Genomic DNA, 13,143 nt, shown 5'->3' with positions numbered 1-13,143 from the left:
TCTTGACTCTGTTCATCTTTTTAATGCTTTTTTGTCTTTTCTTCAGATTAGATGATTTATATTGATCTATCTTCAATGTTCTCCTACTCTTTCCTCTGTCATCCCAATTCTGCCATTAAGTCCATCCAACTTTTTCAATTTTAGATGTAAATTTCTACTAGAATTTCCGTTTTTTAAATAGCTTGTTTTTCTCTGCTGAGATTTCCTAACTCTGCATTTTTTTTACGAGCATATTTTCATTTACCTCACTGGGCATATTTAAATAGCTGACTTAATCATTGCCTGCAAATTCTACCATCTGAGTCACCTTGAGGTGACTTCAGTTCATAATTTTTTTCGTTTGAAATGAATCAAATTTTCCTGCTTGTTTGTGTGTAACGTAATTTTAAATTGTACTATGGGAATCATGAATGTTATGTTATGGGGGCTTTGGAGTCTATTATACTTTTTGTAAGCATATTTATGTTTTAGAATTAGCCAGCAATTAACTTGGTTGGACTCCAATTGCACATTTTGTTTCTTAGGTGGGTCTTCAATCACATTTCAGTTCTTTTATCATAAACTGAGCTACTTATAGTAACTTCCTTCCACATGCAGTTCATATGTCAGCCAGGGCTTTGTGTGGAATTATCCAAAGAATTAGAGTTTCCTCTCTTTGGCTCTCTTATATCCTACACGTCTCTCTTGATTTTCAATAATTGATATTGTCTCAAACTCTATCCTTCTATTCTCCATGCCAGAACATTTGTGGGTTTTCTATCAAGTTTTATTTAGCATGTGGTGCCAATAGTATCCTTGCTTATTACGAGCCATAAAAACTGGAAAGCCATCAAGTTTTATTTTTTTTCCTAATCTTTGACTCTCCCTAAATCTGCCTGCTTTTGATCATTGTCAGAATGTTCAGTTTTTGTTTGATTTTGCATTCAGTCTCTCTAAAGTTAGGTGTACCTGTTAACTGCTTACGTAGCCATATTAGCAGCATAACTCTCTGTTGTATGAGGTTTTGAAGGGGGAAAAGCTAATTGTCGAAAACAAATTGTCTACAGATCAGTTTCCTGAGAGCCATTTTATTGAGTCTGATCCTGCAATTAATTGTATTATTCTGAAAACTCTTTGACTCTTACTCCGAAATAAAGAGAATCATTTTAAAATAAAATTTTGACAATAATAAATCATAAAATTCCTAATAAATCCTAATAAATTATAAAATTGATTTTATTGGTTTCTGGTGAAGTGACACGGAAACCAGGAGATACATCATCTCTCTATTCAAATTTAGAAAGAGTGTTTATCATAATAGTACAAATGATGACTTTGCTTCTTTGCATTATTTCAATAGACTCATACATACAGAGTGTCTTAATTCTTTTGCTTCTGCCAAGAGTCTCTATAAACAACCCCCAAGTGTAAGTTAAACAAATTCATCTGCACTGTTGATTCTTCCTTGTTTGATCATCATTTTCTCAAATCTCTCCCTTTTTTAATCTATAGAACTCAGTTTATAACTAATCACTTTTAATTTCCATTATATTCCTCTTAGTGATACCACTTTTTGCATTTACTAGATGTTAGGCTTCTCAAGACGGGGACTGTGTCTTCTCTTTTTTTACATATTCTCATCACTCCTCTTTTCTTATGACCAACAAAGGACTCTGTCAAAGATTTATATTTTTTTTAAAAAAAGCAATGTAGTGGCCTTACAAGCACAACAAAGAGGGATATAAATTGATACTTATGGGAAGAGAAATACGGAGAGAATAAGTCTTTAGAGAGAAAATCCCAAGATATTAATGCCCAAGATGCCACTGGAGAGGTTTCAGTAGGGTTTAATCTGTTTGTTTTCTGGCCAGAATAAGAGATGAGATTTTCTGGGATTCAATCTTACATTTAGATGTAATCTGTTTGAAATAAAAATGGACATAAGAGGCTTTCAGCAGCCAGAAATTTCTCTAATAATTTTATTCAAGGAGTCAACAAGCACCCCTGATCTCTGATTTTGGATATTATTTTGAGCAAAGATTTATGTAAATGGCAAGTATGTACAGACAGAAGTGCAGGACAAATTGCCTGAGAATAAATAGCAAAACGTGATATTAGGTTAGAGGAAGAATTTTCTGATGAAAAGGGTTTACAATCATTGGAAGGGATGAGTGAGAGTAACTGGCAAAACTGTTTGACTTAGGCTGTGAAAAGTACAGAGTGGAACAGCAGGTGAGTGCATGGCATAAGTCGTTAGCTAGTAAAGCTTTGAATTTCCCAATCTCTTTATCTATACATATTTATGCTTTTTTAAATTAGTATTTGTTTCTTTCAAGGTAGACTCTCTTTGTGATCAAGTATGGGTGTATGTTTGGATTAAATACCCGAGTGTGTATGTCTATTTAGTGGTCTGTATGTGTGTCTGTGTGCGTATGTGTATTACGAAGAGTTAAAGAAAGATAAAAGAAAGAAGAGAGAGAGAAAAGAATTAGATGAGTAATGTATTATTATATAGTAAAATTAGTATTCTTACAGGTAGTCTATTCCAGTTCTAGTGTTAGACAATATGTTAGATTGCATCTAGTGTTAGATATTTACACAACTTTGCAGTAGCAGTATTTTTAGTGGAAGAAGGTGGTGGTATTATCCTGCAAAAAGGAAAATAACTTTTAGAACTGTAGCCTAAAGTTATGTATTTTCACATGAGCATATCCCGAATCCTTAATGTATGCACTAGTCACAATGTCTTTCATATATAATTCCTGAGAGTAATCCTTTTCCCTCCACTACCAACAATTCCACTTAGAAAGTTTCTTCTGTACCCATTTTCATGGAATGCAGTGCGTAGACTTTTGTGTCCTTTCATGAATCATATAATTATTTAAATTTTAAATACTGTTTACTGATGCTAGTTAATTATTGAGTCACTATTGTCACTGAGAGCAGTCCATGACCAAAATGAATTGCTAAAACAGCTAGACTTATATGGCTAAAAATTGTTTACTTAATCTACAAATGTTCATTGTTCACTTTCTGTGTTGCCATGTACTCTGATAAAAGTGAAGGAGTCTATTGTGAGTTTAGCGTCACATTAAGGGGTATATTGTAGATACATCGTAGATTAGAGTGGTTAAAAAATGGCAAATCTGACCTCTTGAGGGTAGTTGTCATAGTCGATAAACACTGAACGGGTAATAACACTCTGTTAGTTAATTCGGTAAATATAAAGAGTGCACAAAAAATTGTTGGGGCATGCCTGGTGATGCAGCAGTTAAGTTTGCACATTCTACTTTGGTGGCCCAGTGTTCCCCGCTTCAGATCCCAGGTGCGGACCTGCGCACTACTTGTCAAGCCATGCTGTGGCAGACGTCGCAGATATAAACTAGAGGAAGATGGGCACAGATGTTAGCTCAGGGCCAGTCTTCCTTAGCAAAAACAGGAGGATTGGCAGCGGATGTTAGTTCAGGGCTAATATACCTCAAAAAAAAAAAAAATGTTCCAGGCACATTTAAGTTGAAGAAAAAAGACATGCTTAATAAAATCTAATACACCACGTTAAGATAGGTGCTATTGATAACAACATAGCAGGACAGGATGAGACAGTATGGTTTTTTTAAAAATAATCTAATGAAGGACAATCAGAGACATCTATATTGAGGGAGTGGCTTTAGGGCAAAGACCTGAAAGACATGTGGGAATTAGTTATGTGGATTTACCAAGAGTAAGAGTGTTTCAGACAAGTGGAGAGCTGGTGCACAGACCTTGAGATGAGAGTGTGATTAGTGCATTCTAGGCAGAGCATAGAGGTCAGTGTGTGTGAGTAAACAAGGGGAAGAGTGGAAGTAGTTGCAGAAAGTAAATAGAGGTCATCACGTAGGATCTTGTAGGTTACTGTATTGACTTTGAATTTTTATTCTGAATAAGATGGAAACCATTACAGAGCTTAGAGCCTTACACTTATATTTAACAGAATAATCCTGGATGCTATCTTGAAAATAGGGGTTGGACAAAACTAGAAACAACATCATTCCAATAATCCAAATGAGTGATGAGAGTGACTTGCACAAACAGAATGGTATAGGAGATGGTAAGAAATGGATTTTGCATCTACCATTTGAAGCTTTACTTCACTCCCAAGCAAATTAGTTAACAATTTTCCTTTCTCGTAAATCCTTTTTCAAGTGTTGGTATCAAGGTTACGCTGACTTTATAAAAGAAGTTGAGAAGTATTCATATTCTTTCTTTGGAAGAATTTGGGTAAATTGCTATGATTTCTTCCCTAACTGTTTGGTGGAATTCACCAGGGAAATCTGGACTTGGTGCTTTATTTTGGGGAAGATTTTAAATAACAGCTCCAGTTTCCTTTATATATATATTAAACCCTTCACATTTTCTTTCTTTTATTATCAGTTTTTGTAATTTACTTTTGTTTGAAGTAATTTTTAATTAAAATTGTCATCTAAATTATCAAATTAGTCACATATAGTTGTTCATAATGACCTCATGATTTTTGGTATTGATAATATCCAAAGTGATATTACCTTTCATATTGGTAATTTGAGTTCTCTAGCAGGCTTACTGAGTTTATTACTTTCACTAATCTTTTCAAATAACTAAATTTGACTTTATTAACTTTTCTCTATTGAGCTTTTGTTTTCTATTTCAATGACTCATGTTATTAATATTTTCATTATTTCCTTCGTTGTACTTTCTTTAGGTTTGAGTTGCTGGTTTTATTCATTCACTCATTCACTCATTAAGCTTCTTGAAAAGAAAGTTTAGGATATTGATTTTCAATATTTCTTCTTTTCTAACATAGGAATTTAAGGCAAAATTTCTTCTTCTCTTTATTTCTTTAGCTGCATACCAAAAGGTTTGCTATGTCTCACCTTCGTTATTATTTAGTTAAAAGTATTTTTTAACTCCTCTTTGGATTTCTCTTTTAATCCATGAATTATTTAAGTGTGCATTGCTTAATTGCAAACATTTAGTGAGTTTCTAGATATCTCTTTCTTATTTTTTTCTAATTCCACCATAGTCAAAGGGTATTCTTTGAATGACTCTACCTTTTGAAATTTCGGAAGCTTTTTTTTTAAGACTCAACCTACGTTTGATTTTGTAAATGTTCAACGTACACTTGAAAATAACATGAATTATTTTATTTTTTTCTGTTCATACATAGTATTTGCATAGCCTTAAAATCCACAAGTCATAATGATAATTGCATTGTACAGTCATTTTTCACCTTGCTAGAGTCCTCTTTTTCTTGTATGCATGCTGCAGACACTTATCCATTCTGATGTGCTTCATTTCTTTTTGCATTTCCATTCTTCTGTTTAGGATCTTTTCGTTCTGCCATGAATTCTCTCAGTTTATGTTTTGTGAGTGTGTGAATTATTTTCTTGTTGGGTTAGGCATTATATATATAAAATTTGCAAATTATATTGTTCAGATTTTTATATCCTTCCTGACTTTTTGGCTGATTCTTCTATCAGGTATAGAGAGATGTGTTAAAACTTCTTATAATGCTTGTGGATTTGACTATTTCTTCACTATTTCTGTCAATTTTTTAATCTGTTTTACTGGGAGCTTACATTGGGCTATGATTATTAGTAGGAGAATCTTAGTGTCGGTGGGTCAGGAAAATGTATCAGGTAGTTTTTCAAATTCCTCAGTTCAAAGGCTCCCTCTTCTGTTGATACAGTAGTCATTATTTTCTATTACAAATGGCAAGGATTTCTTTGTTCTTCTTACATTTACTATGGCTTTTCTGTCTATCTCCCTCAGCGCTTATGCAGTGCTTTATTCTATTTTTTCCCCCTGTAGGAATTACCACTAACTGTGGGGCAGTCTTCTTCTGGGGCTGAAAATTTTGGAGTGTTTTCAAAGTTCTCCTACTGGTAAGGCTTTTCACTATTTCAAGTTTTTCTCAACTGCACCCATGGCCCCACTGCCATGTTGCAATCTTGTGACTACTGATGCTCATTATGCTGTTTGGGATCCCCTCTACTTACACAATATTTGAAGTTTCTGAGTTTTATGTCTCTTAATTTTACCAAAGGTTTAGGTTGTCAGGAGGGATGTGTTAATTTCCTGTGGTTTTTATGCATCTTAGGAGAAGAGGGGAAAGCCTCACTAGAATACACCTGTGTTACTACCAGAACCTAGAATAATAAGCAGAACCACTAACTATTCCCTTTTTTTGTATGTTTTAAATTTGTCTAACCTCTAATTTTAATGTAATATGTGAGTTTATGGTGATGCCTTATGTTTCCTAATTTAAAAAAATACCCTTTATCTATATTTGATTTGTTCATGATACGCTGTTCCTATTACTCTAATATCATTTTACTGATTCACAATATATCAGGTATGTTATTCTTCCTAAATTTTGTTGTAAGTAAATTTACTTTGCCACTCCTAAATATTCTTCACATTGTAGCTCACCTCTAGGTTCCAACAAATATTAAAATTGCTTTACTTAACTCCCATAGCGTAAAGTTAAAAGTTCAGAAAAATTAACTCATTGTTATTGCTACGTTTACGTCCCAAAGCAATGGGAAATGTCACTACAATGAATGAGTTTCTTTTACTTGGCCTGACCTGTGTTCAAGAGTTCTAGCCTTTCTTCTTTGTGATTTTCTGAATCATTTACCTGATAAACTTTGTTGGAAATGGAGCTATTTGATTGATTGTTATTTTGGAATCCAAACTCCTCTCATGTATGCATTTTTTCCTGGGAAACCTTTTTTGTCTCGACACTTACTCTTCTTCAGTGACACTGCCCAACGTACTTATAAACCTCCTCTCTACTTGCAAGGCCATATCTTTCCTAGGCTACATCACTCAGCTACACTTCTTCCACTTTCTGGGAAGCACAGAGTCCATCTTACTGGCTATCATGGCCTTTGATCGTTTTGTTGCCGTCTGCAACACACTTTGCTACACTGTCATCATGAACCCCGATGTGAATTCTCTTGGCAGCTATGAGCAGGCTCACCAGCTTCTTTTATGCTCTGATTCATTCTCTCACCACTGCATGCCTGAACTTTTGCCACTGTCAAAAACTCAATCATTTCTTCTGTGATGTCAAGCGCCTCTTATAACTGGCCTATAGTAACACACTAGTTAGTCAGTGGCTCCTTTCTGTTGTCACAGGTAACAAATCCATGGGAGCTTTCTTCCTGATTCTTCTCTCCTACTACTATATTACTGGCTTCCTTCTGTTCAAGAATCAGTCCTGAAGAATACTACACAAGGTTCTGTCCACTTGTGCCTCTCATTTCATGGTGGTATGTCTTTTCTATGGACCTGTGGGCTTCACATACATTTGTCTTGCCTCAGCCACGTCCACGATTCAGGACTAGATGATGGCCATCATATACACATACATATACACATATACATATACATATACATATACAATGCTGTCACCCCAGTGCTGATTCCACTAATATACACTCTTAGGAATAAAGAATTGATGTTGGAACTGAAGAAAATCCGGGGGAGGAAGTTGTTTAAAGACTGCCACTGGGACTAATCAGACTTATGTTTCATTTCCATTGAGAGTTTCATCCTTTCATTGCAATAAATGAATAGTCTACTTGATTTCTATTTTCTTCTCAGCAACTTGTAGCACCTGTGACTTTGTTTTGGTCTAACTTGTGCATAATTATTATTTGCCTAGTTTTTATTCACCCAGTTATTTACTTATTTATTTATTTAAGAGATAGTCATTGAGTATATATGGTGTCAGGCAGTGTAGTAGATGCAGGAAACATAGGAGTGAGCAAAACAAATTTCACAATCTCATGAAACTTAAAGTTTAGTATATTAGAGGACACACAATAAACAAATCCATAAGTACACATGCAAGGGTAATTAAGTGCTATGGAGAACTAAAAGGTGGTAGGAAGGATAGGGAGAGATGAGGTAAAAAATTTATCTGCTCTCTCTCCTGGGTTTCTCGCATAGAGTTTCTAAAACTCTTGGAATTTCCCAAGTGACAGAAGTGTCTTTGTTATTCATGAGCCACTTGGATCACTCCCGAATTTATGCTCATAAGGTGACTTGTGAGGGTCCCTGTAGCTTCAAAGTTGACAGGTTATGTTAGAAAGACCAACCATATGATTAGAGGTTTTGGGTTTTGAGTGATGGTGATATTAGCCTGACTTCTAAGAGAAGAGGGAGGCTGGAGATTGAGTTCAGCCACGTGGCCAATAATTCAATCAATCATACCTATGTAATGTAACCTCAGTAAAAACTCTGGACGTCAAGTCTCCAGTGAGCTTCTTCTGTCGGCAATACTTTGCACACTTTTGAACATTGTGATGTTTAATTTTATATGTCAACTTTACTGAGCTAAAGTATACCCAGATAGCTGGTAAAACATTCTTTCTGAGTGTGTCTATGAGGATGTTTCTGGAAGAGATTAGCATTTGAATTGGTAAACTAAGTAAAGAAGATCACCCTCACCAATGCGAGCGGGCATCATATAATCCATGGAGATCCTGATTAACAAAAAGGTGGAGGAAAGGTGGATTGTTGGGATTCAACTAGTAAACCTAGTTCGGATGGGGTATCCAACTTTTCCTGCCTTTGGACATCAGTGATCCTTGTTCTTGGGCCTTTGGATTCAGACTGAATTACATCACTGTCTTCCTTGGTTCTCCATTTTTCAGATGGCAGATCATGGGACTTACTGGCCTCCATAATTGCATGAGCCAATTCTTATAATAAATCTCCATAGGTGATAGATACATAAATGATAGATAGGTGGAGATAAATACATCCTATTAGTTCTGTTTTTCTGGAGAACACTGAATAATACAAATATCAATATGATAGGAAGGTAACACATTTTGAAGACAAACAAGTTTTGCATTTGGGACCCTCCTAGAGTTTGCCCTATTTGTCTCTCCTTTGTATTCATGATTTTTATCCCTTTCTGTGATAAAATTGTAATCATAAGAATAGCAATTTCCTGAGTCTTGTGAGTCATTCTAGCAAATTATCTAACCTGAGGATATGGTAACCTTCAAATTTGTAGCCAGATAGTCAGAAGTGGAAGTGGTCTGGCAGTGCCCAAACTTGTGGTTAGTGTCTGGAATGACAGCAGTTTTGTGGAGTTTGGTTTAATTCCAGGTAGTTGGTGTTTGAAGTCATTATATTCTGCTTCTGTGTCTCTCTCTTACATACAAACACACACACACACTACATAAATTCTTCTACAATTTACAGCCTTAAGTAATTTTGATAATGTATTGGTGTTGACCTATTGTAACTAGCTAAATCTTGGAAGAAGCATCACATTTCCTTAGATAGGTGATTAACAGAGTATCTGTCAGAGACAAAATGGATGAAATTGGTACAACAGGCAACAAGGTAGAAATGACAATTAGGGGATCCTGACCTGCATGCATCTATGGTTATAGAAAATATATCATGAGAAAAATTCTTTACAAGCCAAGAAGAATATTGATTGCTTGGTATGTATTAAGAGCGGGTGAGTGGAAGCCTGATATCAGTCACCTCAATGGAAAAAAATCATGATTTCTTACTCAGTTTCCATACCTGAACCAGTTTTCAAAGCCTATCAACTGAAGGAGCTGCAGGGTCCCTTTGAGGAAAGTCCCGGCAATGTCACAGAAAGTGTTTAAGGTGGCAATTTTCCTAGTTCTTATCCAAAACAGATCTATGGCCCATGATCTGAATAATTATGTACTTTGGAAAGGGAAGAATCCAAATCTCTTAAGAGCTTTTGGATGTAGAATCTAAACTAACATGACAACTGGTCACCCAAAATATTGTTATGGTTCTCTGTAATGCTGAGGGAGAGCTTGCTGTACGGAAGTCAGATGATAAAAACATCGCTTGTCTGAAGCCATCTAACAGTAAATTTAGTGTTTTCACAGGACCACCCACTAGTCGTTTTCAAGGACTGATTGTATATCTGAGTTGGCTATACTTGGTGGCTGTGGTTAGTGATTTGGTGAATGCATGATTTTCACTAATTATTAGCAAGAAAGATCAGAAATACTTTGTATTCACTTGAGACAACCAACAGTGCACATTCACAGTCTTGCCTCAAGGCTATATTAATTCATGATTTACTATTTTTTTCTTTTTTTCTTACTGCACTTTGATATAGATGCAAAAGCTTTCCTTATTCTTCATAAATGAATAAATTGGATTTTGAGGGACAAGTTATTAACAAGAAGTTTATCTGGGAAAAGGGGATAAGGTACTTTTCCCAGATTCTTGACTTGTTCCCCTCTTTTGTTACTACACCTTGAATGTCTTTGCAGTAACATGCCTTTCTCTTCACTTGGTCTTTGTCTGCACACTGACTTGCTCTTTTCTGATAGTCCCAAGAAATTCAGTTTCAATGTGAGACACTCTCTTTTTGGGATTGATTATTTTCAACTTTCTTTTTTTTTTCTTAATTATTTTACCGAGGTCATAGTAGCTTATAACATGGTGTAAATTTCAACTGTACATTATTATATTTCAGTTTCTGTGTAGAATGCATTGTGTTCACCACCAATAGTCTAATATTTATCTGTCACCATACGTATGTGCCCCTTTACCCCTTTTGCCCTCCCCCCACTCCCTTTTCCTCTAGTAACCACTAATCTGTTCTCCTTAACGATGTGTTTGTTTATCTGTGGTTTTCAATGTTATTTTGCTACTAGGACTTCTCAGCATTTTGAGTTTTTGCATCCTGCATCAATTGCCCTGCTGCTATGATGTTCTCTTCTGGCTGCTAACACCAATTCTGCTGGTTTGTTTTCCCTCTGCCTACACATTATTTGAAGTTTGTCGGCTTTAAAAACTGTCTTTTAGGGGCTTTCCCAGTTGCATAGCGGTTAAGTTCGTGCACTCTGTTACAGCAGCTTGGGGTTTGCAGGTTTGGATCTCAGATGCCAACCTACACACTGCTCATCAAGCCATGGTGTGGTGGCATCCTGCATACAAAGGAGAGGAAGATTGGCACAGATATTAGCTCAGGGCTAATCTTCCTCACAAAAGAAACCCTGTCTTCTATTTTCATGAAGTTTTGGGTTGTGGGGAACTTTAGTGATTTTGTTGAGAGTGATGTGAGGAGATTTAGGTGTATCGCTGTGCTTCCACAAGCACCCAGAAATAAGAAGTGTGCCTATTACCTCCATTTAAAAGTACTTCAATTTATATAAATACAACTGGCAGACTTTTAAAAAAATATATTTATTTTAATGCTATCAAAGAAGATAAAATTGAATTCTGTTCTTTTACTTGTTAATATATATTCATTGAATATCTGCCTTTATTCTGTATGAGCTGCTTTTCAGGTTTAACTCAGCACTCTGAATATGCTTCTTAGTTCTGCGTATCACAAAAATCACACTGACTCAGACTTTATCACATATTTCTGTTTTCCTTATTTATGTTGCAAATGAATTCAATGCTAGCATTCCTGATCACTGTGTTCAACATAAATCATTCTTATATACTTCCAGATGGCAAACTTATTTCATTTAACTCATACAGTATATTGGAACAGTTTACTAATTATCACTATTTTTCCTTCTCAAAGCAATGGAGAACATCACCACAGTGAATGAGTTTCTTTTGCTGGAACTGACCTCTATTCAGGAGCTGCAGCCTATAGTCTTTGTGACCTTCCTCATTCTATACGTGATAGACTTGTTTGGAAATGTGTCCATATTAGTGATTGTCATCTCAGAACCAAGACTCCACTCCCCTATGTACTTTTTCCTGGGAAATCTTTCTTTTCTGGATATATGCTATTCTTCAGTGACACTGCCTAAACTAATGTCAAACCTCCTCTCCACTCACAAAACCATATCTTTCATAGGCTGCATCACTCAGCTACACTTTTTCCACTTTCTGGGGGGCACTGAGGCCCTCTTGCTGACCATTATGGGCTTTGACCGGTTTGTGGCCATCTGCTACCCACTTCGTTACACTATTATCATGAACCCTCAGATGTGTATTCTCTTGGCAGCTGTGGCCTGGCTCATCAGCTTCTTTTATGCTCTGATGCATTCTGTCATGACTGCATGCCTGAACTTTTGCCACTCTCAAAAACTCCGCTACTTCTTGTGCGATGTGAAGCCCCTTTTAGAATTGGCTTGTGGGGACATACGACTCAATCAGTGGCTCATTTTCATTGTCACTTGCAGCTTAGCAATGGCATCATGCTTCTTCACCCTCCTCTCCTACTTCTATATTATTGGCTTTCTTCTGTTCAAGAGCCGGACCTGCAGTGTGCTCCACAAAGCCCTGTCCACTTGTGCCTCTCATTTCATGGTGGTATCTCTCTTTTATGGAACTGTGGCACTCACCTACATTACCCCTACCTCTGCCACCTCTGTAATACAGGAACGGTTTGTGGCTGTCATACACACCACTGTCCCTCCAGTGCTGAATCCACTGATATACACCCTTAGGAATAAGGAAGTGATGTCAGCTCTGAGGAGAGTCTTTGGGAGGAAATTTAAGCTGTTTGTCTGAAGAAAGCCATTGACAACATTAGAAGAAATGAAAATCGCTTTTCTTTTATATGACATTTATTTTCTCATCTATAATAAATTGATTCCTTTCCTAAGTATTATTTTCCTTTCAGAAATTTGTGCCATTGTAGCTATGTTCTTCATGTATAGGATTGCAATTCTTTGTCATTTAGTGATTCATTCATTTGAAATGTTTTATCAGCAAGCAGTGTTCAACTTGCAGAGGACACTACAGTGGAGAAACCCCTGAGTTTGTAATATGAGGACATGGATCTTGTTTCACTTGAGGAGGAAGACAATAAAAAGATGAATAAGTGGATGCAAGCCTCTTTCAGAGGTTAAAACACATGGAATGTAAGGAAGAATCAGTATACCAAGATGGGCACTCTTTTGTGTGGTTGGGTCAGTGAAAGCCTGTCTAACAATTGGCATTTGAGCAGAGTGCTGAAGGAAATGAAGGAGTGAGTCATGCAAATATATGAGAATATAGCATTTTATGCAGAAATGCAAGAGCATTGGTATAGATTGTACTTCTTGTGTATGAGGAAAAGCAAGATGTCCATTGTGCTTGGAGCTCGGTGGGTAATGAAGAGAGTGGCAGGAGAAGAGGGCAGAGAACTGGTGGTAGTCATGTCATGGGCATCATGTT

At 36.3% G+C, this 13,143-nt stretch overlaps 1 protein-coding gene and 1 pseudogene across 1 annotated transcript; both read left to right on the top strand.

The window, feature by feature from the left end:
• Positions 1–6,535: 6,535 nt before the first annotated feature.
• Positions 6,536–7,519, top strand: LOC139077189 (olfactory receptor 12D3-like; annotated as a pseudogene).
• Positions 7,520–11,556: 4,037 nt separating this feature from the next.
• LOC139077169 (olfactory receptor 12D3-like) lies at positions 11,557–12,495 on the top strand. Its single transcript, XM_070583890.1, has one exon. The coding sequence runs from the start codon at positions 11,557–11,559 to the stop codon at positions 12,493–12,495; it is 939 nt and encodes a 312-aa protein (XP_070439991.1).
• Positions 12,496–13,143: the final 648 nt, after the last annotated feature.

Source organism: Equus przewalskii, chromosome 19 (genome assembly GCF_037783145.1).
Source record: "Equus przewalskii isolate Varuska chromosome 19, EquPr2, whole genome shotgun sequence".
Lineage (NCBI taxonomy): Eukaryota > Metazoa > Chordata > Mammalia > Perissodactyla > Equidae > Equus > Equus przewalskii.
The sequence above is the reverse complement of the archived record's forward strand: the minus strand, read 5'-3'. Positions and strand labels throughout refer to the sequence as shown.